Raw genomic sequence first — 27,712 nt, 5'->3', positions numbered from 1 at the left:
AAGAATCATATAATTAACAACACTTCAGTAATTGGATGTCATCTTGTTGCTTGGATCATCAACTACCTCACCAACAGACCACAGTACGTGAGGCTACGCGGCTGTGAGTCAGATGTGGTGGTCTGTAGCACGGGGGCCCCACAAGGCACAGTGCCCTCTCCCTTTCTCTTTTCCCTGTATACCTCAGACTTTCAACATGACACAGATTGCTGCCATCTCCAGAAATGTTCTGATGACACAGCTATTGTTGGCTGTGTTAAGAATGGGAATGATCTGGACTATAAGGTGGTCATCACCAGTTTTGTTGAAGGATGTTGAAAGAACCATCTGCAGATAAACACCAGTAAGACAAAGGAAATGGTGATTGATTTCAGCCGTAAGGCATCATCAGTTGCACCAGTGAACATCCAGGGAGTAGACATTGAGTTGGTATCAGTCTACAAATACCTGGGTGTTCACCTTAACAATAAACTAGACTGGTCACAAAACATAGATGCCCTGTACAAGAAGGGCCAAAGTCGTCTCCACTTGCTGAGAAGACTGAGGTCTTTTGGTGTGTGCAGGTCATTATTAAGGACCTTTTATGACACAGTGGCGTAAGCTATTTTTTATGCTGTAGTCTGTTGGGGTAGTGGGTTTTCTGAGAGGGACCGGAAGAGAATAAAAAAATGAGCTGGTGAAAAGGGCCGACTCTGTCCTGGGCTGCCAACTAGAGCCTGTTGAGGTGGTTGGGGAGAGGAGGATGTTGGACAAATTGGCATCAATCATGGACAATTCCTCTCATCCCCTCCATGGGACAGTGGCTGCGCAAAGCAGTTCTTTTAGTAACAGACTACTACACCCATCATGTAAGAAGGAACGCTTTCACAGGTCTTTTATTCCATCTGCCATGATGGAATCATGGCCATGACCACTGTCATGAAAATCTGTAATGTTAATGTAGTGTCTGAACTTCATTATTAACATGTGCATTTTCCACTGTACATGTGATGTGAAGCTTTTTTTTTTCTCCACCATATGCATATTGGTTCACTCTGCCTCAACATATTGGTAAAACCCTAAGGTGTGTTGCAATCACTGTGTGATTTTGTTTTTTAGGTGTGCTTGTATGCTGGGCATACTGTATACAACTTTCTCTTACTTTTGTATTCATATACTACTGGGCTGTTGAAAAACAATAAACAGACAGTAAATATGGAGACACCTTTAGAGGTTGTCAACGTTACTGATAGACAATGTTATCTGTACAATGTGGTATGTGGGAACACTAACCTTGGCAATAAAAAAAAAACTCATGAATTCACAAACAAACTAAGCTTAATAGCACAAACTAAAGGAAAAGTATTGTATGTCATTTTATGTAAATGATATATGAATATGACCAACTGGCTGCAGAAATCGTCCAGCTGCCTCTGTAGTGTGGAAACAGATCTCCTTACAGCCTCAAAAGAGAGGCTTTTGTTGACAGAAATGCAGGTTAAGTCTTTAGATTTAGGTAGTTCGCTGACTGACTGGAAGGTCTATGTGAAGAACCGAGAGAGAGAGAGAGAGAGAGAGAGAGAGAGAGAAAGTGAGTCAAGTTCTTGTTCACAAACAACACATTACAGGTTTTTTTTTTCTGATTGATTAAGCATATTTTTGCAACTACTGGCTATTTTTGCAAAACTCTACACACTAACCATTAAACCTTATAGCCAACCAACAAAAGATTATAAATGTCTTGCAAAAGCACACAACTCTTGCATTCTTGTGTCAGAACCGTTTACACGCCAACAATCAATGATTGTGTAACAGATGCCAGCCATCACAGCTGTGCGTGTGCAACGCTGGCATGAAAGCTAGCAGCCTGGGCTTTTAGCTTGATTGTTTGCTTGAACAGGTGCTGTTGTTTCGCGGGTTCGAGTCCGGGTGTGTGCAGGGCTGAATCGCGCAGGTTCAACACAACGCAGGTTACACAAGCACACAAAGCACCAACCACACACTAATAGTTTAAATGGAACTCACTTAAGGCTTTTGGTTTCTCTGTGTGCAGGACATAAGTTAGCAATATAGTTAAAAAAAAGCACAGTAGAAAAAAAAGCACAGTAGAAGAAAACAAAAACATTTTAGACAGGGAAAAAAAACAAGAACAAGTAGGCTACACCTTCTTTCTAGGTCTGGCTGTAAGATTTCATCCACATCACATATTCTAGGCACCATGGAATCACTTGGTCCTCCTCCTTCACCTCCTCCTCTTCATCCATTTCTTCACCTCCTGGTCCTTGTCTTTCTCCTCCTCTCATGTTATTCTCATCATCCTCCTCTCCTTATCTAATTCTTACCCCTACAGTACTCTCTGTCCAACATTGTCTTGCACTGTAAGCCAGACTAAAGGAATACCAGTGCTTAAGCTTTGATTTGCTGAGTGAACTTATTTTGTCTTACCATGTGTGAAAAGCTACAAGTGTGATTAACTTACAATGTAGATTACAATGTATGATTAGCTACACGTGTTTCAGTTAGTTTCAGAAATTGTGCTTCAAGAATCACTGTTACTGAATCAGTTAGTGTTAGTAACTAGACACAATTCTTCGGTCACAGTTACCTTGAGGAAATGGACGTGATCGTCTGTGAGTAAAAGCTGCTTCAGGTCAGCATCTCTCCACTTCAGCTCAGCAATCTCCTGCTCCAGTCGTTTCAGATGTTCTTCAGCCCGACTCACCTCAGCCTTCTCCTGAGCTCTGATCTGCTCTTTCACCTCAGAACACCTCCTCTCAATAGTGCGGATCATCTCAGTGAAAATCATCTCACTGTCCTCCACTGCTGTCTGTGCAGAACTCTGATAGGAGACACACACAGACATGGTGTCCATCTAGAGCAGTTCACTCACCCAGCTCTTCCGCAAAACCTGTTACCAGTGTGGCTTAAAGGAAGTGAAAAATAACTTGGCTGGAGGAGACTGACTGACTGGAGGAGAGCTCTGATTGAGCTCTGACATTGTAGCCAGCTGCTGGACTGTTAACACTCAATATGTTCTGAAGAAGTCCAGACAACGATTCTACTTCCTTCGTCAGCTAAGGAAATTCAAAGTTTCTACATCCATCATGAAGGCCTTCTACACTTCAGCGGTTGAGAGTGTTCTAACTGGTAGCATCATCACCTGGTATGGGAACTCCACAGTTAGAGATTGTAGTACTCTGCAGAGAGTAGTGCGCTCAGCTGAACGTACTATAAGAACTCAACTCCCTGCTCTACAAGATTTCTATTCCAGAAGAGTACTCCTAAGAGCCCAAAAGATTCTGAAGGACTCTTCTCATCCTAACAATGGATTATTCCTACCGCTGAAATCAAGAAGACGCCTATGTAGTCACAAAACCAGAACTGAGAGACTCAGGAGAAGTTTTTATCCCCAGGCCATCCAAACTCTGAACTCACACTATACTGACTTTGCACACATTCACTCCTCAGCACTCTCAAAAATTTCCCAACTCTGAACTCACACTAGACTGACTTTGCACTCATTCACTCCTCAGCACTCATGACCCCCCCCCCCCCCAAATACATAGCTGTTTATTTTTTCAGCCTCATGCAATTCCATGCGCCACTATTTACTTTGAGTGTTGCATTTAGGTTGCACATGTGCCTGTCAATCATATGCAGCTCCTCCCAGTGCTCATCCATCGGCACTTAAAGTCTCTGAACGCAGGGAAAACGTGATGAAATACAATTTATGTATGAATGTCATATGGACTGTCATATGCCTCTAAATCCTCATTAGACAGGCATGTTTTTATGACACGCCATTCTGTCTAACTCAAGACTGCATGTTTCAATCCACTATAGCCTATAGCAATACCATTTCAAGCACACTTACCTGTTTTTCACTTCTTCCTGCAGAGGTTGACACAGTATCATGACCTTTATGTTCGTCCGCTAAGCAGAGCAAACAAACACAACTTTGATCTGTACGACAAAACACCTCCAGTGGCTTCTCGTGTTGGGAGCAGATCCTCTCCTGGAGCTGACCTATGGCATCAACCACCTTGTGTTTTCGTCCAGGATAAAGTTCATTGTGAACTTTATAGTGAGTTTCACAGTAATACACCAAACACTCCAGACAGGATTTCACAGCTTTGAGTTTTCTCCCAGTGCAGACATCACACTCCGGTTGAGCAGAGGCAGGAGCAACAGGTTATTTGCTCCACAAGCTCAGCAAAAATATTATTTTTGTTTAAAACAGGCCTTGGAGTGAAAGTCTGTCTGCACTGGGGACAACTGTAAACTCTCTTCTGATCTTCCTGGTCCCAGCAGTCCTTAATGCAGTCCATACAGTAACTATGTCCACAGCAGGGCTCTCAAGTTTTGAGGACAGGCAAGAGTGAGATCCCCCCCCCCCTCCGAGGGTTAAAGGGGTGGCTGGTCAGATGGGTTGGTTGCGAGAATGGGGGTGTTTCATTAATACAGTTTTTTTCAACTGCTTACACACTAAATCTTTGCTTGTGCTTTTGCACAATTGAATTTTCTAAACATGTCTTCCAAACATCATAACCCCACACCAAATCTGCAAAACCATACACTAATTCTCAATGTTTGACTCAGTTTTCAATGTACTAAAACACATTTAGCAAAACACCACACACAATTTTCTACTTAACACACAAAAATCTAACAGGAAGTAACTTGATTTCGTTTTTCAAACACAACCCAAAATGCTACACTAAATCACCAGTGCTTCACTCTCTCTCTTCACATGTGTAAACACTCATTACTTTACGGAACACCATCCAATCATTGCCTTAGTATAGGCCTATGAATACAGTAGATATACTCTCTATGTAGGTATGGACCCTTTCAATCTGGCTCTAGAGGATTTCCGGTTGAAATGTTCAGAACCAATGCAGATATAATACTTTGAAAGGAATGTTCTACAACTCGTCGACTTTATGTACAGTAAAACTTGTCTTTTTTACTATATTTTTGTGTCTATGAATACATACATAACCACTCCCCCCCCCCCCACACACACACATACAGACACACACACACACGCATAAACACACGCACACACACACACACACACACACACACACACACACACTTTTCTTTAGAAAAAGCAAAGTCATTTGATAGTAGTCAGTCATTTCCATAGGCAAAATCAGTTTTTTCAGAACTCCATGTACATCTGGTGGTCATTGTACTGTATTTTGCTTTGCTTTGTTCTTGTTGGCTGTAAAATACTGTATTCGCAACAGCAAATTATTTGGGAAAAATCACTATTTTTTGTTTCAATATTGCTTGCATTTTTACTGTGTATATTTCAACTTCTCTCTGTAGATACCGTAACTTTCACTATTGTATGGAAATACATAAAGTCTATGAAAGACGAAAGAGCGTTAGTTTTTGAGCAACAGTGTGTACATGATGTATCCAAAAGGTCATATTATGACAAAAGTGTTTGTAATGTGAGGTGAATGTTTGATTTAAAGATGTGTTTATGACATTTTGAACGTTGTGTGTCATTTTGCTGGAGATTTGAGGCATTTTGCATTTTGTGTGAGCGATTGTTGGTTTTGTGTGTGGAGTTTTGAAAAATAGACACAGAGTTTTGAAAACGTGTGTAAACAGTTGTAAAAAACTGTAATACTACAACTTTTTGTTGCTGTTATTAATATGCATTCAGATGTTCCAGTGTAACAGAGGTCGTTTCGTCAGCCACTCACGGCCCTTGAACCCGCCACCTCAACACACACCGGCATGGGAGTCGAGCGCTCTAACCACTGAGCTAAAGCCCCAAGCTTCCAACTCAGCGGTTAGAGCCGTTCTTAAGGTTAGGGGTGTGAAGATTTACACGTGCAACTAGCATCACCAGCTAGCATACACCAGCCCCAGGTCGGTTAACAGTTGATCCAATATTAGTTGTGCAGAAATATAGCCCATCACACAAACTGAATTGAAATAGAAATTGTATAGATTTGTATTTTTTGTAATTATTCCACATTTAGTGTAGTCATATCAGAACCTGAAGTAGCCTACAATCCAAATGCAAGCATGAAACTTCAGAGTATTACCTTTCATTTGAGGCCAAGATTACTTATAAGGGGTTCATATGCAGTAGGCTAAGCATTTGATTGCCAGTATGCATTTTGGATAACCCAAAGTCCTATGGGGAGTTTTCATGGGGCATTTTACAAAATGCATGAGTATACCTTGGCAAATAATGGTCTAAAGTACTCATGTTGTCATTCTATATTGATCTACTTTTGCACACAGCATGACAAGACCTAATGCTAGGACTCAAGTCATATCAAGTCAAGACCTAGAGGACTGAAATGTGGTCAGTTCAAAGGTGCTTGTTATCCGGTAGAAAAAGAAAAGAATAATCTAGCCTTTGTAACTTTGTGTCAGTACATCACACAGTTATTATAATTGTTTTCAACAGTGCCTCAGCTTTCCAAAAGAGAGCAGGCATTTGATCATTGGCTAAAGTATATAGGAGCAATGCCCTTTTAAGTCAAAATGGGGCAAAAGTATAATTTATAATTGCTCAGATTTGCAAAGAAAAGATTTTACACATGGCACTAACAATTCAATAATGGGCCTTTTCACCACCTTTGAGCATCCACTAACCTGGACCTTTTAGGGGGCTTTCCTCTCAGGGTGAATGAGAGGATGCTTAATTACCCGACATTTTTGAATACAGATGCAATGATTAATGCATCCATGGCCAGGATATAATTATATAATATGACACGATTTTAAAAGTGACCTATAACAATAGGCTATGCAATAAGCTATTCAAACGAACACTTAAATTGTTCTTAAACAACGAGTAGGAAAACTATAGTAACTAATGAGAGATTGAAATGAATGAAGTTATTACCTGATTATCCTGTTATCTTCCATCTCCAGTTGGTTCTCTTCCAACTCCACCTCGTTTACCACCTCCGCTATGCATTCACCGAAGGCCGAGACTGCTCACGAAACTGAAACTCAGAGTTCGCCCGGCAACAAAACAATTTCCTAATTGGTTGAGAAATCCTATTTTCTGATTGGCCGATAGGTTAGTAACTGAACAGCAGCTCTCTGAGCTGAATGAGCGCACAGACAGCAACGTTGTGTGACACGTTTGTAAAATATAGCCCTTAGAAATTTATGTGCGGGCAAGTTAATAATTTCTCGGAGTGAGAAATGCCATGTGTGGCGTGTGAGCGTGTGAAGTCATTAAAATGCGTGTGTCTCACGCTCAATGCGTGAGACTTGAGAGTTCTGGTCCACAGTGAAGAGTCACAGGGACCTTCAGTAGGTCAAGACAAATCGGACATGTAAAAAGGTCCTGGTTACTTGGAAACGCGCCTGCCATTGTTCTGTTTCTTCTGTGCAATACTTTACAATACAATACGTTTCATAGGCCTGTCTTTTTTGCCTGAAATCGGTTTGTGCTTGCGCGCAACTTTGTAACAACTTCCTTGATATGCGGTAGGCGTGTTTACTTGGGCGTGTTAGTGCTTGCCTGTCATGACGATTTACACGCAAAGGCTTTCTGAACCAGTTAAAAATAATAACGAGAACGATTAATTTTGAATGCTGTCGAGACAACTACCATTAAACAGTAGTCAGGGTTGGGTAGTAGGCTAACGTAGGCCTATTACATGTAATCTGGATTACAGTTACATTGAGAGCACTGCTTTCCCATCCCCACATCCACGGCTGAAGTGCCCTTGAGTAAGGCACCTCCCCTCACTGATCCCCGAGCGCCGCTGTAGCAGACAGCTCACTGCTCCGGGTTGGTGTGTGCTTCACTAATTCACGGATTGGGAGACCATAGTCCCTCACGGGATCAAAAGAGTATACTAACTTATTTACTATTGAGGCAGGTCTCTCGGCACACTGCCTGATCTTTTCCTCCTAATCTTAATGTAGCTTCTTGTTTTAGTGTTACCGTTTACTTTGAGAAAGTCAGCAGGTCCCCCTGGTTGAAAAACATCCCAAAGGAATCATTTTCTCACCCCCACAATTGAAATGGACATGGTGTGATTTAATCTCAGGCCATGTCCCTGGGTCAAAAAAATCCAGCAAAAGCTAAATTCATTGTCCAGGTGTGCCCTTATAAAGGTTAAGCTGAGTTGTGCATGTTTGGAGAATAGTGATCCATGATCACATCCATGATGACTAAGTGATCAATTTTGGGATGGGGTGAAAATTTCAACCACCAAAACACCACCCCCAAAGTGGAGAATAGCTATAGAAATGTATTAGTTTTGGGTGTTTTTCAGACAATGGGACCTGGTGACCTCAAAGTAAATGGTAACACTAAAATAAGGGGCTACATGAGATTTTTGGAGGAAAAGATCAGTTAATTCAGGCAATAACAGGAATGCTTTACTCAGAGCAAAGAGATTTCTTAGATGTAATGAAAAAATAAAGAGAAAAATAGAATGAGAATTCTTTCATCAATTCAGTGGTGGTGTCTTTTACTTAAGGGACATATTTATTGAAGTAATCTAAAAGTAATCCTAAAGTAATCAGATTATGTTACATATTTTTGGTAATCCAACTGATTACGTTACCGATTACAAAAATTGGCAAACTTCAGTCAGGCCAATCACATCGCAGTAGAGTCGGTGGATGGGCTTAACATAACGACGGCAGAGTTGCGACGGTTCAGCGTGAATTCCCTGCTTGAAAACAAAGATGGATGCTGCTGCTGGCAAACAGCACGACTCGAGTTAAGCTTTTTTTATTAAGTTTGATCAACTAGCCAACTAGGAAAATCCATGGGACTCATGAGTTGTAGCTATCCTATTGCGTGCAGAGGGAATTTGAAAGACAACCGTTTACCCCTCTGGATTGAGCATTGCCTATGGTGAGTTCCCAGACCCTACATCTTGATGTGGGTCTGGCTCGTCAGGCTAGTATAGTGTACCTTTAAGATGTCTTTCTCTATACTATATATTTTTTTATTTATCTATTATATCAGTGGTTCGCATTTTGGTTCCACGACCAATACCTGTCTCTCTGGATGATCTGGTCTACTGGTTAACTGATAGCAGTGGTTGTTACCTACTGGACATGATAAAGTGCAGCACTGAGTACAAATAACAAAATATTTTATTTACTTACTGTAGCCTACATTAACACCACCACACACAAAAAGTAAAGTAAAGAAACGTCATGCCAGTCCTCAACTGGTACAAATGCAAATGCATAAAACATACATCTCACTTTATGTTTTTGATTCTAAACCAACACAAAACATTTCTCATTTCAAGCTCTGTCAGTTCTATACTGGATGAGTACAGTTTCATTACGATTTACTGCCATATTTGCCATATACAACAAAGCATTTGTCATGTGATAAAAGGGACTCAACACCTGAAATTAGAGAGTGGAGAGTGAGGTTTTATTAAATTGGGCTGAACAAACCATTCACAAACAATAGTATGGTGTGTTACAGCAAACGTCCAGAGATACCTATGTATTAGCTGCTTGGATCCAAAGATGTGGGAAAGGCTGTTTATTGCCCACCCGTCCGTTCATCTGTTGTTTCCAATCAAGCAGAAAAAAATCTTGGGCCCAGATGATGGATCCTTACATGTGAGTGATGTGTGAAAATTATGATGTATGTGCTAAAGACATCTGTAAATCAGTCACAACAGCTTCACTGATGATTTACCACCAAACGCAAAGCCAGGATAGAGTGTGTGAGTGAATGTGGTCTCGACTCTGTGCAGGAGGGTCATTGTGTCAGAGATGCTGTAGAAGGCCAGGGTTCCTGCCCTCTGATCCACATACACTCCTATTCTGGAGCTGACCACCAGAGGGAGTTTAGTTTCTTTATTATTGTGCCAGAAACTGGAGCTGGAGTTGGCGAGTTCCAGCCTCCAGGACTGATCATTGCGTCCAAACCCACAACTATTACCCCTTCCTTTCCTTTTGATGCTTTTATAGGAGACTGCTATAAAAACTAAAAGCCCACTCCAATCTACCTCCCAATAGAAGCGTCCAGACACACCTTCTCTACATAGAACCTGAACATTATTCTCAAATCTCTCTGGATGATCACGATATGACTGGTCATCAGCTCTCCTCTCCACCTTCCTGTTCCCCTCAGACAGATGGAGTTTTTTGTGTGCTGTGTTTGGATCCAGTGTGAAGTAACAAGAGTCTGATGGAGGAGAGACAAGAGAAAGGTTTCTGAAGTTAAAATGTTACAGAATGAATTCAACTGAATTCAATTTTATTTACCCAGTGTAACATAAAGGTACTTCATGGAGCACAGCTTGAACTTGATCTACCTGGAAGTGTATGTGGGGCATCCTTTACATATTGTGTGATATGTTAACCTTGTCTTGGTGATGTTGACTTAATGAGTGAGACAGCAATATGTGTTGATATTGGGTTGAAGATGTCGTTATATATGCTTTGGGTTTAATCCTTACTGGCTTGATTTTCAGATATATGCACCTGGACAGTGGTAAGCAAGCCGGCACCTACGCTGCTCATTATTCTATCTGACATTTATTTTCCAAAATGCCTTTGACAACCAGCATAGGCTATATTCTAATTTTCACTACAGCAAAGTGAGGCTGTCACAGCCGACCCAAGTTAATCTTTCCACATGGCATTCTTCTTGAATTTCCCCTAGGGATCAACAAAGTATATCTATCTTTAAAGGAAAATTCCGGTATTTAGCACTTTTTTTCAGTTTTGAAAATGAACGTTAAGGGTTGTTTTAGGACATGTTTGAGCCAGAGACTTTCTAATGTGGAGACACAGCACTCAAAAAATACTCTATAGAAATGCATGGGGCTAGTTTGTCCCCATATTGATCATATTAAGCATTGAATTGTTCAAACTCAAAAGTTTAAGTCTACTATATATTAGGGCTGTCAAAATAACTGATTAATTTCGATTAATTAATTTGAGAAAAAATGAGTGCAGATTAATCGATTCCGTATGACCTTTGACCCTGAGCCGTTCTAGTCAGTAAAAATTAGACTGTAAAATGAAGGAGAGAAGAAAACGTGCTGCCTGGATCATTGATTGGAACATTTACTTTTAAAAAACAGCCTGATGGTGTTGATAAAAATAAAGTGTTGAAAATAAAGTCCTCTGCAATGTCTGCAGCAAGGAATTTGCATATCACCGGAGTTCATCAACTCTATAGTCGCACATCAATGCAAAGAAATAAGTGTTGACATTGAGGGGAGTGTTAATTTATTTTCATTGTGTCCCCTAGGTTATATCTGTGGCCTGAAATGCCTTGTATGTGAAAAAAAAAAACTTCTTCCCGAAGCACTTTTGAATTTATTTCCTCAGCATATTAGGCCATATCATAGATTATTATGGGCATTATTTGAACAGTGAAAATAATAATAAAAGAGTTTTTGAACTTTAATGTCACTAATGCTGATTATTCAATGATCCATTTGAATTTAAATATTTAAAATACTTTCACAGCAAAAATGATATATGTGATTAATTTAGATTAATTAATCACAGAGTATGTAATTCATTAAATTATTTTTTTTAATCGATTGACAGCCCTACTAATATATATATATATATATACACACAGTACACCCACACACAGTATTAGGCCAAGTCAAATCCAGTTGATATGGGTGAACTGGAAATGTTGACCAAAACATTCAGCTACAACAACAGTGTAAAGTTACAGTAGATGTCATCCTCTGATGTTTGAGATTTAAATGTGAACTCAATCATTTTGTGCTCTCTAACAATGCATCAATGATACCTTGAGGAAATGGATGTGGTCCTCCGTGTGTGAAAGCTGATCCAGTTCAGCATCTCTCCTTTTCAGCTCAGCGATCTCCTGCTCCAGTTGCTTCAGGAGTCCTTCAGCCCGACTCACCTCAGCCTTCTCCTGAGCTCTGATCAGCTCTTTCATCTTAGAGCGTCTTCTCTCAATGGTGCGGATCATCTCAGTGAAGATCCTCTCACTGTCCTCCACTGCTGTCTGTGCAGCGCTCTGTTTAGAGACACACAATGAGGAGGGTCCATCTAAAGCAACCCACTCACTCAGCTCTTCCACCCAGGTTGTTACCCACAGTGTGGCTCAGAGAAACTGGAAAGTGGCTCAGCATGACAGACTCCCTGACTGACTGGAGGAGAGCCCTGGCACCTGACCAACGTATGAAATGGATCCTCCAGCAGCCAGCAGTTGTCATCTCCTGTGGTCAGGGGCCGGTTGCACAAAGCTATTTTAGACTAGTCTATAGTGTTAGACCAGTCTTAATTTTGTCCATATACTAGATACTTTAGATGTATATATGCAGTCTGACTATCTACTATATCTAGGTCATAGACAAAGTCTATTTTTGTGAAACCGGCCCCAGTACTCACCTTGAGAGTCTCCACAGCCTTCCTCAGATCCTGCAGTTCCTTCTCTCTCTCCTGGATTCTCTGATGAAAGCCTCTCTGGGTCTCCCCAAAATATTCCTATGTGAAATAAATGCATAATGTCCACATTGCACAGGGGATATCACAGATTTATTATTATTTTCATATAATTCCTGTCATAATCAAAACTAGTTACTGATCCTGGCTAAGAGGTGGTCTGTTGAGCCTACTGATGAGGAGAAGGTGCAGGCCATTCATAAAAACATAAAATACATGTTTGTGTTTGTAAACAATTAATTTCAGATATCCACAGGAAGGTGTTAAAATTCATTCAGCTATAGGTAGCGAATTTCCCACAGCGGCTAATAAACAACCAAGTCTGCTTTACATTACGTGACATAGGACGCAGGACATGATGCAGGATACAGTAGCAATTCACAATTGACTAGTGGCAGTCGCAAATGCACCACATGTTGTACCCAGGCTCTGTAAAGGCCCTTCTTCACGGACAACATGCACTGGCAGTAACCATGAAGGCCCAAAGACCCAAATCAGCAAACATCACCAACAAAGTAGCTTCGGTGAGCATACTTATGCCTTGTTGATTATGGGTTTATGAAAGCCAGTCGGAGTGAGACCTGAGAACATACACAAGCAAAGCCAATGGCCTGAATCCCCAACCAAAGAACCAAAGCAGAAAAAAAACCCTTCACTGGTCAACAGAGCAGCCTTTGAGAGCATTTCACTGGGGCTTTCACGTAGGTACGTTCCTTCACCTGTGTTTTGTTAAATTAGGGCCATGACACTTCCAGAAGGCTCAGCGGTGTCTGCCATTCTGGACCCAAACCCTTCCACACTCATCAATTAATTTAACATTTACTGTTTCTATTTCAACATTTTGTTTCTTGAAAATTGAAATGATGTATTTTCATTTCTGTATGAGGTTGATGACTGCTTGAAGTTGATTTTGTTTTACAAATTCATTACAGAGGAGTTTTCAATCCATTGTAATATTTCTGCCTCACACTCTATAATTGAACTCAAGAGCATAGTCATCCAATTTGTTCAACCATAGTTGTTGTGCCACACTTATCACCAAGAACTTACCTGTTTCTCTTTCCTCGCTGCAGAGGCTGACACAGTGTCATGGCCTTTGTGTTCATCCACCATACAGAGAAAACAGACACAAGTTTGATCTGTGCGACAAAATATTTCCAATGGCTTCTCATGTTGGGCACAGATCCTCTCCTGTAGCTGACCTGTGGCATTAACTACATTGTGCTTTCGCCCAAGGATAACATCATTGTGGGCCTTCAAGTGAGTTGCACAATAGGACACAAGACAGTCCAGACAGGACTTCACCGCTTTGAGTTTTCTCCCTGTGCAGACATCACAATCCACATCTTCAGGTCCTGCAATATATGGAACTGGATCAACAGGTTGGATTCTGGTCTTCCTCATCTGCTCCACAAGCTCAGAAAAAACATTATTTTTGTTCAAAACGGGTCTTGGAGTGAAGGTCTGTCTGCACTGGGGACAGCTGTAGACTTCCTTCTGGTCTTCCTGGTCCCAGTAACCCTTAATGCAGCCCATACAGTAGCTATGTCCACAAAGAATAGTCACGGGATTATTCAGTAGATCAAGACAAATCGGGCATGTAAAAAGGTTCTGGTTGCTTGGAGCTGCGTCTGCCATTCTTCCTTTTGTGCTGCCCAATGCTTCACTGAAAATTTTCAAGCTGTTTCGTTTCACCTGAAATCGGAATGAGTGCGCACGATTTTAACGGACTTCCTAATTGTGTGGTGGGCGTGGTTCGTGCATTTTATTACGATGTATCCCTGAAGGCTTTTGAGTCATAATAATAAAGTTGTTTCCAAACGATGGCATCTACATAATAGGCCTACTCTAATGAAATATAATAAGCCTACCCAACTTATATATCCACCCTTCACGAACAGAATAGACGCCCAGTGTGTCTTTACATGAGAATACTACAAGGGCGCCATCTACTGGACGTTTCGAATTGGAGCTTCTCGGGCTGGAGCTTTTTTTTTTTTATTACATACAAAAATCACCATACAAATTATAACAAATAGGGGTACAAAAATTCAACACAAAGAGGATATAATATCAGAACAAATACATATAGTTCTGTCAGCTTTTTGGCTGCTGAGTCAGACAGTATATAGTGTCCATGTAGAATTTGACTTCGTTTTTGAAGGCTGCAAAACAAGTCCCCCCCCCCATTTACGTTTATGAATATGAAATTTTCCCAATAACAAGAGCAGATTTATCGTAAAGTCACCATTTCTATTAATGTCTGCATTTTCATAAAAAAATATGACATTTTTTTTCTGAAGAGTAACATTGCACAACCACACAGCACTACACATATTTTCTTCTCGGGCTGGAGCTGTAGGCTACTTGATTGAGCTGAGTGATGCTCAGCTATCTCAAATGCATAACCCAAATGAATGATTAGGAAATATATGTGATCCTATGTGTGCTCCATCGCGCAGCTAGCCTGGGTGTTCGCATGCTGCCTTGTGCGCGATTTGATTCACGCTGCTAAGGCAGCCTGGAGACCATGGAGCAAATTTTCGCCTGAGATAGGGAACCAATCACAGAACAGGTGGGAAAGCAAGACGATGATGAGCTATGCACAGACGCATTTGATAGACATCCGTGCCATCCAATAAACGGATCTGGGCATTTTTTTCAAATACGAGAAAATGAACGTTTGGTTCCCAGACCACGTCTCTTTGAGAAGTGGTGGCGCTAGCCAGGCTATCGCGCAGCATCACAAATACTAGTCTGTATAGTCAAGTCTGAACCAATTTAAGTATAGTATAAGTATATATACTCTTTTGATCCCGTGAGGGAAATTTGGTCTCTGCATTTATCCCAATCCGTGAATTAGTAAAACACACTCAGCACACAGTGAACACACAGTGAGGTGAAGCACACACTAATCCCGGCGCAGTGAGCTGCCTGCAACAACAGCGGCGCTCGGGGAGCAGTGAGGGGTTAGGTGCCTTGCTCAAGGGCACTTCAGCCGTTCCTACTGGTCGGGGTTCGAACCGGTAACCCTCCGGTTATAAGTCCGAAGCACTAACCAGGCCACGGCTGCCCCCAACACAAAATTTATTTTTTTTAAAAAAAACACTTGTCTCATTAAAATGCTTTTAATTTCAAAGAGTGCATTTCATAGATAAGTATAAGTAAGTATATATACTCTTTTGATCCCGTGAGGGAAATTTGGTCTCTGCATTTATCCCAATCCGTGAATTAGTGAAACACAGTCAGCACACAGTGAGGTGAAGCACACACTAATCCCGGGGCAGTGAGCTGCCTGCAACAACAGCGGAGCAAGGGCACTTCAGCCGGCCTACTGGTTGGGGTTCGAACTGGCAACCCTCTGGTTCCAGGTCCGAAGCGCTAACAGAGAATGTCTAATAAGGGGAGAACCTTCACTCTCGGAACTCTTCCGGTGTGGTACTGCATCTAGGGGCGCTCGCGGGCGAGTCCAGAATGAATGGAGGTCTATGGAGCTGTAACGCTCAAAATCCACTTTTCTCGGGATATAATTTTTTTTCAAGTAATTTGAATATTGTATTCGAAAGGGGAGACAAAGACAATACACTTGGTTGAATATTATATTTTTTAAAGTCACTTAATTGTTCTAAAAAGCCTTTCAAACGTGTCAATGACGTCATTCATTAGCATGATCATAGCATAGCATAGCATCAATGCTAGCGTGTTATGGGCAACAACGACCCAACCTGTAAGAAAACGAAAGGACATGACTCCCGGATTATTTCACTTTTGATTGATAATCCATATCCATTTTGCGAAAAATAAAATAAAATCTGAGGGTTTCAGTTGTTAAATAGGTGAAAACAATAAATGTAGCCATGTAGCTCCATAGGACCCCATGTATTTTGGACTCGCCCGCGATGGCCATCTAGGTGAACTCTGGTGAACTGCAGCCAAATTCGGTTTGTATGGGATTAATAGAGACTGAGTAGGCTCTCCGTAGACGGGCTCTGGCGCTAACCAGTAGGCCACGGCTGCCTTGTTGATGTTGTCAGTTCTCCATGGAATGGGTCAATTACAATCTAATAGAGATATGCTACATAAGATTGTGGTTGTCACACACTGTGTTATGACCATGGAGGTATTATATATATAACTGGAGAGAGTGACTAATGCTGCTTTCGAGATGTCTCGTAAATCATCGTACACTCACCCGTACAACATGTACCAATGACTGGCTTTAGGAACGCTTTTCTCTCGAGCCACAAGGGGCATTAGCAGGAGGCTAGTCATTGTTATTGTTTTGTGCTACATGTAGCCTCTAGCTAAACGGCTGGAAAACAAATTGTTACATTGTATTGCAGGCACAGCAAGACCGTGCAATGCATGAATTGGTGACCGGATTGAAGCAGCAATGTAATCTAGTGTGTAAGAGCATTACATCAAATTTAACATGACCAACACAGTACATATGCAAAAAAAATACATGCCATCTCATCTCAACTATAGGCGCAGCCATGTTTGTTGTAAGGTCGTACGTCCACCTTGGGGTACCCTCAAGTACTCCGAGGTAAAGTGGGCGTGCCTGCCCAAAATGCCGCAAGAAAGCTGGGTAATTTACACTTTCCAACTCGGGCGGCGGATTTATGAGACATTTACGAGACATCTCGAAAAGCAGCATAAGTCCCGCCCTCCATACAAATTAATGGTGGAGGCTAGGCTAGTAAATCCCATAGATATATATACTGACTAGATGTCGCCTTTCGGCTTCTCAGCATGCGTCAACACCGCCGCCATCTTGTAGCGGGGATCTGAAGCTCTAAACTAGTTCTCCCGTATTGTCAGTGTTACCTATTAGCGACGTTTGGCCATCCCCAGCGACAGAAAACTTTTTTAGCGATTAGCGACAAATTTGGGAACTTCTCACAATGATGGCAAACTCGGTTTCGTTGTTGAGAAAATCACTTTTCTCATGGCTTTGTCATTTGTGAATTAAGCTACATCTCGTTTGCCCATAGCATTGGCCCATGATTAAAAAAGTAACTACTGGCGTATGAAGTAGCAGACCACGTTAAAGCACGGAAGTAAATGTTCTACAGATCTACAGCAACTTCTGGTAAGATTACAACTTACACGAGTAAACGAGACGAGAGGTATGTGGCCTCAACCAGAGCCTGCTACGGAGAGTCTGTTTACTTTCATTGTATCGAACCTGGTTGCAGTTCACTCATTGTTCCTCTAGGGGCCGCCGCTAGCTAGTGCAGAATGAATGGGAGTCTATGGGGCTAGACGGGTAAAATGTATCTTTATTATCGTCAAAAGCTTAGTTTTCTTTAGACTCGACCATAAATACATACCTGTCAGTTGGAGCAACCCAAAAAACTAGATAATTGCTTGAGCTTTTGACGATTTATGGTGATTTTATTTTCGCTAGATATTTGCTCGTCATTGATTGACGTCAATGCATTATAGAGGAGTGGGCCACCGCGGCAAGATGGCGTCTCGATTGACGCATTCGTTCCAATGAACAGCAGTCGTCAAGGCGACATCTAGTCAGTATATATATCTATGAGTAAATCCGGCCAATTCATGGTCAACGCCATCTTGAACACTGGGGTTCGGATCCAGCCCCAGTAGTCGGCTCTGACCATGCGCCAAGTTACAAAGCTGGAAATGACGCATGGACCAACGTCGATTTTTATTGGATATTCTGTCAAAAGAGAGTCGTCCTCCAGTAAGAGGGTGGCGATCAGTGTTGGGCAAGTTACTTCAAAATCGTAATGCATTAGGCTATGCATTACTTATTACGGTCATTTCAAAGTAAGTTGTTACATTATAATATTACTGTCTCTGAATTGTAAGGCATTACACTACTATTGCATTACTTTTAAGTTACTTTCACCAAAATATCTAGAAATATGGATTTGCCATTCTGTGTGGTATAGCATAATGACTGAGCTAGGCTTAAGTTTAACAACAGTAGAATGTAATAGGCGCAGTGCTCATGATGTAATACAAGGAACAATCATAGTCATAGTAATATTGTTAAAAACCGACAAAAGGTCAAAGTCTGGTAAATTGTGATATAAATACTGTAACTTTAAGGCCTAGGTCTGCTCATTAAAATCAATAGAGAGCCTACTATATTGTAAATCAAAGCTTAATAAAGACATGTCAAGATGGTGGCATTTCGGTGCCCTAAGTGAGTGGCTTTGAGTGAGTGACATTTAAATGATAACTCAAACACCTAAAGTAAAATAAAAGGCCTATTATTTACAGACCATTAGTGTATGTTTTTAAACATTAATTTCCGAAGAAATCCTGTTTTCTTATAAATGGTGCACTGCCACTTTAAGAGCATTGATCTTTACGTTCTCATAATGCTCTTTTGCCAGCTCTTGTTTACAAGCCTTGTTTGTTGAGTTACATTGATAGCACAATATTAACAATAATATGCACAATGTTAAGTTGTTTTAAGCAGCCTTTATTGCTTTGGAAAGTATGCAATGACATGTTGCTTCACATTTCGTTTTGCAAATAAAAGTGAATTATGAGCCTGCAGCCTATCCACCTTGGATTTTTTTTTGTCGACTCGGCATATCATGTGCTTCATGTAAATGCTTGGAAAACGAATTATTGAAGACCCACCAATTCCATTCTACTAGTACTACGTGGTGGAGATTGAGAGAACCCAAAAAGTATCAAACTTGCATGTACCATGGTAAACGTTATTGATGAAGAATGAAACGCAATTTGCAGTAAAGCTACTATTCATTGGTTACATTTGGGTGCCCCCTCTGTCCTTTGGTGCCCTACGCAAAGTACGTGAGAATTGCATGGTGGTTGGCAGCTCATTGCCTGCAGCAGTCCTGTATCTTGTATGTATGTGTAGCATACTCGCTCGAATTGATAACACACATTGATAATAAGCTAATTTTCATTGTTGACATGGAGGCTGGTGTCCCGGGACCTGATGAACGCGCCGCTAAAAAGCACAAACGAGTGCACAAGTTGCAGCCGTGAGGACAGGGAAAGTGCAGGCAGCCACGAGAAGGAGTGATGAACGTTGCTGATGTCTGGGTTACACAAAGCTACAACAACACAATCATTATGTTTTCTTAAAGACCATCAGTTTAGTTTATAAATAAAAAATAATTTTGGCATAAAGTAGCCTAGGCCTAGTAGCGTTACAAGTGCTATAGAAAGGCCTGATTTACACACACTGTTAGAAACGCACAAATGAGGTGTAAAAATGAACTAGACTGCATTTCCGGCGGGAACTGCGAAAGTGTGCTTGCCCTGGTCCGGTCACCAACGTGAGCAGACAGTGGCATACGCTATGCTGAACCTGGCTTGATCCAAGCATTGTAACAGTGCCTTTCAATGTTGGAGCAGTGGCAATATCTCAAAAGCTCTAGGATAGGGCTATTCAACTATTGGCTTGCGGGGTGAATGCGGTTCGTTGGATTTTACCTGTGGCCTGCCTTTGAATTTAGCTTCTATGACTAAGATCAAATCAATAAAATAAAACAGCAGTGATTGGATGCAAAAATAAATAATGTCACGCGTCTTGCACCTCTCAAACTGGGCTATCAGGTAACCTAGAATAATTGAAATTATGAAATATGAAGGAATTCAAATGCTGCTTGTTTGTCAGGATACTTTTTCACTGATTTATTTTAAAAATATGAGCTATGAGTGTGAATGTTATATATTCCATCCCCTAATTCTGTTTTACTGGTTTATTTGACAAATAATCTATATGGATTTGCTCTATAAAGACCTTATGTCTGTTTAGGATTGTTTTGAGAGCCTATTGATGTATCTCAGAATAAAGTAATGTCCACAACATTAGTGATGTTTTTTTTTGTGTGTGAATGTATTTTACTTAACTCATTAAATGTAGCTGAATACTCATGAACGCATGTCTCTAATAGCCACAATAGGAGTAATTTTAGCAACACCGTATTTTGTGTGGCCCATAACGACCCAGTGGATCATGAAAACGTGCCAAAATTCACATTCCTTGCTTGATGTTGGTACATTAATCCCATTCAGATTGCCACTTATCTGTGATGTAAGAGTTCAGTATAGGTTTAAGGTCTGGGGCACGGATTTGACATTCTGTGACTTCTTCATTGAGGGCTTGTTTAGCAGCACTGTCCGCTTCCTCATTTCCCCTCAGACCAACATGGCCTGGGACCCAGCAAAAAACTACACTGAAGTTCTGGTTCTTTAGACGTTGTAGTTGATCAAGCTCAGCTTTGGTTGTACTTTTTACGTGACATTAAAGGAGAATTCCGGTGTGATATTGACCTAAAGTGTATTGAAACATGATACCGAGTGTGAACGTATGTCTCATAGCCCATCTCGACTTGTCCCCTGCACTCCAAAATCTGGCGCTAGTTAGCCGATGCTACCAACAACTTTTTCAGTAGTGGTGCTTCGGCATCGGGCTAGCCATGCAAATAAATCACTGTTTTACACCCATTTACGAGGCTCAATGTATCTCCACACTTCATTGGTAGACTTCCTAGGGCCCTGACATTTAAAACGAGACATTGAGAACTTTGAAAAAGCACTGGTAGTTTACTTACAAGACGATTTATACAGACAGTATCTTCACGAAGTTTAGCGTTTGCAGCCATCTTGAATTTAGTCACGATAAGTCGAGCAACGATTAAGAATGAACAGGTATGATAAGGGATCAGATTCCAAAAATAATTCAGTGGAAATGCATGGATTCCAGTTTCTTCCAGTAGCAGCAACTGGAATCCATGCATTTCCACTGAATTATTTTTGGAATCTGATCCCTTATCATAGCTGTTCATTCTTACTCGTTGCTCGACTTATCGTGACTAAATTCAAGATGGCTGCAAACGCTAAACTTCGTGAAGATACTGTCTGTATAAATCGTCTTGTAAGTAAACTACCAGTGCTTTTTCAAAGTTCTCAATGTCTCGTTTTAAATGTCAGGGCCCTCGGAAGTCTACCAATGAAGTGTGGAGATACATTGAGCCTCGTAAATGGGTGTAAAACAGTGATTTATTTGCATGGCTAGCCCGATGCCGAAGCACCACTATTGAAAAAGATGTTGGTAGCATCGGCTAACTAGCGCCAGATTTTGGAGTGCAGGGGACAAGCCGAGATGGGCTATGAGACATACGTTCACACTCGGTATCATGTTTCGATACACTTTAGGTCAATATCACACCGGAATTCTCCTTTAAAGCCTACTGGAAAGATTTTTAATTGCAATTTAATTGAATGCAATTTACTTTTACGATTAAATAAAATTAATTTATCCCTCTCACCCATAGTTTTCTATTTATTTATAGTTTTCTATTTTCTATTTATTTACAAATGTACATAGGCCTACTGTAATTACATTTATACATAGTTATTCTACAGATCTTCATACTATTCATCCTGCACATAGACTTATTCTTACTACTCTTATGATGTTGTGCTTGAAAACACGTTTCCCTTGCTGATGGAAATGTAAGTTCGACTGTCAGAATAAAATGGCATCATTTGACAAGTTATTAGACAAGTTTCTAGATAGAATTAAACCACATTTTTATTACAACTTTTACATTTTCTGAAATTTCACGAATAGACATCCAGAAAGAGGTATCTGTGTCTTCAAAAAAAAAAAAAACAACAACTGTAGATTTGCAGCCAGCGTAGATTACTAGCCTATATAGCACGCAAAGACAAGGACGCCATCTACGGGACATTTGAAGGCATGTGAAATAGAAAGACAGATGGAGGGCAGGAGCCAGGCTAGTTGATTTAATTGATTAGATCCTCAGAGTGATTCTATAACCCTGTTGTCTTATATTATAGATCAAAGATAACTATGTATACTGGGATCCAATTTAACACAAAACCTTGTTTGATGAAATTGTTGTTAGAGACAAAGGAGGAACAACAATATTTTCAAAAAAAATCCTTTGTAATTAAATAAACATTACTGATGAACTTGTGCAAGTGTTCTACCATGTCCCAAAGCCTATTAAGAAGTGTACAGGACAAACTGATCTGCTTATTTTTTTAGATACACACAGGAGAGATGTTAAATTCAATGATATTGTAGGGGATTTCCCACACGGCCAATCACAACCAAGAACACTTACCATCAAAAACCATACATCAATAGGCTACCCAAATCATGTTGTCAAAATGTATAGCCTCAAAATAATAGAGCAGACAATATTACATCAATAACAACAGAGGATTACTGGTGAAGTCCTTTCTGTCTTGTGTCATAAGATATTCAGGCAGTCTTGAGCCCTCACCAGACCACGCATGTTAGGTCCACTGTTCTCAAGTCCACAGGTCTAGCGCAGGCTTTTCTTAATTATTCTTTCAGACTGAATCACATGCTACTAGACCTCAATCATCCATGGAATCCATCCTGTGTCCATGGGAACATCATTGTTAAAAACATTGTGGGCATGGAAAAGGCCAGGGAGCATCGCTTACATCATTAATGAGTTGTAGTTTTGGTCTGATCTGAATCCAGAATGCAAAATATTGTACATTTAAATATAAATCTAGAAGCTCACCCAAGCTACAAGAAACAGCATCAACATAATATATTTGCCACATCCCCAAATCCCCCATCCCAATCAGCAGAAGCTGATAAAATAGTTTGTCATACATGTCTGGTTCACAACAGCTTCAAGGATGAGTCTTCACCTAACCCAAAACCAGGGTACAGTGTGTGAGTGAATGTGGTCTGGACTCGGTGCAGAAGGGTCATTGTGTCAGAGACACTGAAGAAGGCCAGAGCTCCTGCCCTGTGATCCACATACACTCCTACTCTGGGGCTGGTCACAAGAGGGAGTTCAGTCTCTGTATTATTGTGCCAGAAAGAGGAGCTGGAGCTGGTGAGGCACAGCCTCCAGGACTGTTCATTATATCCAAACCAACAGTTTTCAACATCTCCCTTCCTGCTGATGCTTTTATATGACACTGCTATATTAATCCACACCCCACTCCACTCAACCTCCCAGTAGCAGCGTCCATCCACACCCTCTCTACACAGCACCTGAGACCACTCATCAAATCTCTCTGGATGATCAGAATATGACAGGGGTTCAACTCTCCACTCCATCCTCCTGTTCCCCTCAGACAGATTGATGTGTGGTGTCTGGATCCAATGTGAAGTGGCAGGAGTCTAATGAAGAAAAAAACAAATGTTTCTACGGTTAATCTCCCTGTGTGTGTGTGCTTTTGTTTTTGTGTGTTTGTCTGTTCACTGTTTGTCTGGAGACGTTCAGGGAACGTTTTGGACACGTGTGTGTGTGTGTGTGTGTGTGTGTGTGTGCATGTGTATGTGTGTGTGTGTTTGTGTTTGCATGTGTATGAGTGTGTGTGTGTGTGTGCGCATGTGCATTTGTGCCTGCGCTTGCATTTGCATGTGCGGGTGCATGCATGTGCATGAATGTGTGTGTGTGTGTGTGTGTGTGTGTGTGTGCCTGTGCTTGTGAGTGTATGTGTGTGTTTGTCTGTTTTGTCTGTTGAATACTGCCCATCCAACATCATCTTTCCATCTCAATCTATTTTGTCACAGTGTGCCCACATAGGAGACCATATGAAAATAGAATGTCACATGTAGACTCTATATAAAATAACTGTATTTCTGAGGGTGCCTTCCCCCATAAGATTTATTGTATTATTGTTAATGTTAATTTAGTCATGCTGACTTGGTTAGGTGTGTTTAAAGCATGTCTGGGAAATGTTATGTTTCATAATGAAACTTGACCTCAACCTTCATGTTCATGTATACATGTGTGTGTCAAACTCGCATTGTAGGAATTCCTCTCTGGCTGTCGGTTCAGTAGGCAAAATTGCCTGGACTTCAGTCACTATATTGAGACAAAGAGCATGATATTTTAACCTAATGTTTGGATCTTAATGTTTTCATAAAAGTTCCAGAAATTCCATCATATGCAGTGCCAATTATCCGTCAGGAATGTGACCAACCTGCTGCAGATATCTTCATGATTTCCTCTTTGCAGAACTCCTCCAGCTGCCCCTTTAGCGAGGAGACAGATTTCTTCACACCCTCAAAAGAGAGGCCTTGGTTTACATGGAAACTGAATAACTCTTTAGATTCAAGTTTGTTGCTGGCTGACTGGACACTCTTAATAAAGCGCATGAGAGAGAGAGTGTGAGAGAGAGAGAGTGAGAGAGAGAGAGAGGAATAAAGAGACAGAGTTACATTACCAATATAAAGCATGTAAATTCAAACCTACAATCTGTATTTCATGACGAGTGAATCCAGTTTGGTCTGGAATTGTTTTGCTAATTTTAACAAAAACCTTAAACCATTGCAAAGATATTATCCTTTGATGTTTGACATCAAATGTGAGATGCTATATTTGAGTACAGCCTAAACCGTGTGTCTGTGTGCACGTGTGTGTGTTTTGTGGTTGGTTGATAGCATAAAGCTAATATAATTCAACATAAAAAATGGTCCAAATGCCACTAATTTGCCTTAATGTACTTGTAACAGTAGTCCAAAGCCATTGGATTTGCCTTCATGTACTTGTAATAGTAGTCTAAATGCCACTGATTTGAATTACACTTGTAGCCTGACCAAAGAGGGACAGTGGCAGGTACCTGTGCCCTCCAAACAAACTAAGTCGTACTCACACTGGGCACGGTTCACTTGTACCATACCGGAGTATGGTTCTCTCCTGGTCTGCACTCACACTGCATACTATCAAACCATACCCAAGCAAGGTTGAGCTGCTGTGCTCTATCTTTGCATAGGCGCGATCACAAGCCCAACCGTATCGTGCCCGAGTTCACCTCCTCAAGCCGACCGGTACGGTATGGAGCGGACTTTGGGGGGTCAAACGTACTCGGATACGGTACGGATGGCCCAGTGTGAGAATGCCCTAAGTCACAATGACAGACACTGAAACTGTATGCTGTAAAGGATCTCTGATCTATTATGATTGTGATAAACGTAGAAGCATCAGGATCTAAGGATGAATATTACTGAGGCTTATTAATTAAAAGAAAAAATTGTGAGCACTAACAATCCATCGACTACCTTGAGGAAATGGATGTGATCGTCTGTGAGTGAAAGCTTCTCCATCTCAGCAATCTCCTGCTCCAGTTGCTTCAGGAGTCCTTCAGCCCGACTCACCTCAGCCTTCTCCTGAGCTCTGATCAACTCTTTCACCTCAGAGCGCCTTTTCTCGATAGAGTGGATCATCTCAGTGAAGATCATCTCACTGTCCTCCACTGCTGTCTGTGCAGAACTCTGATAGGAGACACACAAAGAGTGTCCATTTAAAGCAGTCCGCTCACTCAACTCTTTCACACCCACCCACAATGCAGCTAAGAGGAACTAGAAATGGACTCAGCACTAACGCCCATCCACACCAAGAACTATAGGTATAAGCATAATGGTAAAAACTATACATTTTAAGTATTACAAAATGACATTATGTACACATACTATCTTGACAAAGAACAATATTGTTGGGGATCATTTCCAGAGTGATTTTGAGAATGATGACCTGACAGAGGATCAGATTTCACTGAATTTGGAAATCACATCAAAGGGGCTGTGAGCGGTGCTAGATGACATCATGTTTTTTTATGCTTGTTTATGTTTCAGGAGACACTTTCGCCCAAAGTGACTTACATTCTCAAACCCCAAACAGAAACTCCCCAAGAAACTCCACACATCGTTTTGTTGTGGTCTAGGGGACAGGCTTACTCCAATTTGTTTGCTTCCGGTCCATGAAGGACTGTGTACAAAAAACTTTTTTTTACAGTGTACTCAGAGAATGGGAAGCTAGTGGATCTTGATTGTGTTATGGGTTAAATCGCTTAGAATCGCTTACAGAAATATAACCTTTAATGAACCTGAGTCATGACAAATACTTTAGAGGGACTCTCCTTATCATTGATGAGTGTGGATGTTCAAATTGTTCTAGTTAGCTAGCTTAGCTAATTAAGATACAGTTACTGTATCTTTACTTGTAGTTCTTGGTGTGGATGGGCTTTTACAGATTACTGTCTGGATGACTAAAGTGAGAGAGCCCAAGCTCCTGACTGAGCCCAGAAATGGCCTCTCCATCAGTCAGATGTTGTCTTCTCCTCTGGTCAGAACTCACCTTAAGAGTCTCCACAGCCTTCATCAGCTCCAGCAGCTCCATCTCTCTCTCCTGGATCCTTTGCTGGAATTTCCTCTGGGTCTCCTCAAAGTGTGTCTATATGAATGGAATACATCACATACGCAATGATCATGGTATCATTTGTTCATTCTTAGATTTCTTATCATTCATGAAAAAACAAATTGTTTCATGAAGACTATAACTGCATTAAACACTGTTAAAGTACTGATCTGTAACAGTACTTTAAGTAGGGGGGGGAGAAAAAACGCCCCGACCTGCTCCTGTCACCAATCACTGTGATGTGAACAGCTGATACATTTACAATGCCAATTTGGCATAGTGTCAACATCTAGTGCTATTTTCTGCCAACAATAGGCCTATAGCACTGAGAGAACAAAAACATGTCCTTACCTGTTTCTCCTTTCTCCCTGCAGAAGCTGACACAGTGTCATGCCCTTTGTGTTCATCCACCATACAAAGAAAACAGACACAGCTTTGGTCCGTATGACAAAATATTTCCAACGGCTTCTCATGTTGGGCACAGATCCTCTCCTGTAGCTGACCTGTGGCATCAACCACATTGTGTTTTCGGCCAGGGATTACATCATTGTGGGCTTTCAAGTGAATTTCACAATAAGACACCAGACACTCCAGACAGGATTTGACAGCTTTGATTTTTCTCCCAGTGCATACATCACACTCCACATCCCCAGGTCCAGCAAAATAGGCCTATTACAACAGGAGCAGGAGCAACAGTTTGAATTCTAGTATTCCGTATCTGCCTTACAAGTTCAGCAAAAATATTATTTTTGTTTAAAATGGGTCTTGGGGTGAAAGTCTGTCTACACTGCGGGCAGCTGTAAATTCCCTTCTGATCTTCCTGGTCCCAGCAGCCTTTAATGCAGCCCATACTGTAACTATGTCCACAATGAAGAGTGACTGGATCCTTCAACAGATCAAGACAAATCGGGCATGTAAAAAGCTCCTGGTTACTCGGGACTGCTTCGGCCATTCTTCCTACATTTAGCGCAACGTTCCAGGAAGTTTCATGTCGTGTTGTTTCGCTTGAACTTCGCAACTTCGAAATGACACTCGCAACTGAAATGACTTTCTATTGTGTGGTGGGCGTGTTCGTGCATGCAGTGAGTGTGTGTATGTAGGCTACTGGATCCTTCAGTAGCCTATAA

The 27,712-nt window shown here is 41.1% G+C and overlaps 2 protein-coding genes and 1 long non-coding RNA gene across 3 annotated transcripts in view; 1 reads left to right on the top strand and 2 right to left on the bottom strand.

Annotated features, from left to right (window-relative positions):
* The window catches only part of LOC121715290 (E3 ubiquitin-protein ligase TRIM16-like), a 29,642-nt gene extending 14,743 nt beyond the window's left edge, over positions 1 to 14,899 (bottom strand). The window contains exons 1-4 of the mRNA XM_042100862.1: positions 13,450 to 14,899; positions 12,346 to 12,441; positions 11,738 to 11,971; positions 5,348 to 5,352 (exon numbers count right to left, since the gene is read on the bottom strand). Coding sequence (XP_041956796.1) covers positions 5,348 to 5,352; positions 11,738 to 11,971; positions 12,346 to 12,441; positions 13,450 to 14,037 — 923 coding nt within the window. The 5' untranslated portion in view covers positions 14,038 to 14,899. The remainder of the gene's footprint in view (positions 1 to 5,347; positions 5,353 to 11,737; positions 11,972 to 12,345; positions 12,442 to 13,449) is intronic.
* LOC121715291 (tripartite motif-containing protein 16-like) overlaps positions 1 to 27,688 on the bottom strand; it is a 29,676-nt gene extending 1,988 nt beyond the window's left edge. The window contains 5 exon segments of the mRNA XM_042100863.1: positions 24,373 to 24,532; positions 25,451 to 25,663; positions 26,526 to 26,621; positions 26,937 to 27,266; positions 27,268 to 27,688. Coding sequence (XP_041956797.1) covers positions 24,373 to 24,532; positions 25,451 to 25,663; positions 26,526 to 26,621; positions 26,937 to 27,266; positions 27,268 to 27,537 — 1,069 coding nt within the window. The 5' untranslated portion in view covers positions 27,538 to 27,688.
* LOC121715303 lies at positions 13,675 to 27,333 on the top strand. The gene is made up of 2 exons (XR_006033577.1): positions 13,675 to 13,751; positions 27,239 to 27,333. It is a non-coding gene; the product is annotated as an uncharacterized LOC121715303 (long non-coding RNA).
* Positions 27,689 to 27,712: the final 24 nt, after the last annotated feature.

This window comes from Alosa sapidissima, chromosome 8 (genome assembly GCF_018492685.1).
Source record: "Alosa sapidissima isolate fAloSap1 chromosome 8, fAloSap1.pri, whole genome shotgun sequence".
Taxonomy (NCBI): domain Eukaryota; kingdom Metazoa; phylum Chordata; class Actinopteri; order Clupeiformes; family Clupeidae; genus Alosa; species Alosa sapidissima.
The sequence above is the reverse complement of the archived record's forward strand: the minus strand, read 5'-3'. Positions and strand labels throughout refer to the sequence as shown.